Source organism: Penaeus monodon, chromosome 25 (genome assembly GCF_015228065.2).
Source record: "Penaeus monodon isolate SGIC_2016 chromosome 25, NSTDA_Pmon_1, whole genome shotgun sequence".
Lineage (NCBI taxonomy): Eukaryota > Metazoa > Arthropoda > Malacostraca > Decapoda > Penaeidae > Penaeus > Penaeus monodon.
This window is the reverse complement of record NC_051410.1, coordinates 18,411,219-18,411,495: the sequence shown is the minus strand read 5'-3', so window position 1 is coordinate 18,411,495 and position 277 is coordinate 18,411,219. Positions and strand designations below refer to the sequence as shown.

At 64.6% G+C, this 277-nt stretch overlaps 1 protein-coding gene across 1 annotated transcript in view; it reads left to right on the top strand.

Annotated features, from left to right (window-relative positions):
• Positions 1-277, top strand: part of LOC119589098 — a gene marked incomplete in the record, with an annotated part of 19,557 nt that overhangs the window by 12,580 nt on the left and 6,700 nt on the right. Inside the window, 1 exon segment of the mRNA XM_037937675.1 lies at positions 73-227. Within this exon segment, the coding sequence (XP_037793603.1) occupies positions 73-227 (155 nt within the window).

Below are 277 nucleotides of genomic sequence, written 5' to 3'. Positions count from 1 at the left end.
GCGTTCCTTTCTTTCCTATTTGTGCAACCGCCTTGCTTCTCGCTGACCTCCTCCGCCTTGCCCGCGCCGCAGCTGCTGGGGATGCTGCACGTGCCGTTGCTCCACGGGGGCGTGAAGGAAGTCCTGCTCCTGCCGAGCCTGTCGACCGCCTCGCCAGGATCCTTCGCCCTCGCCTGCGTCCTCCTTGCCCTCTGCACCGCCCTCGTCGAGGTCCTACGTCTGGCAGCGTGAGTAGGAATCCACGGGAGGCCATTTCGAATGCAGGGAAGATGACCGG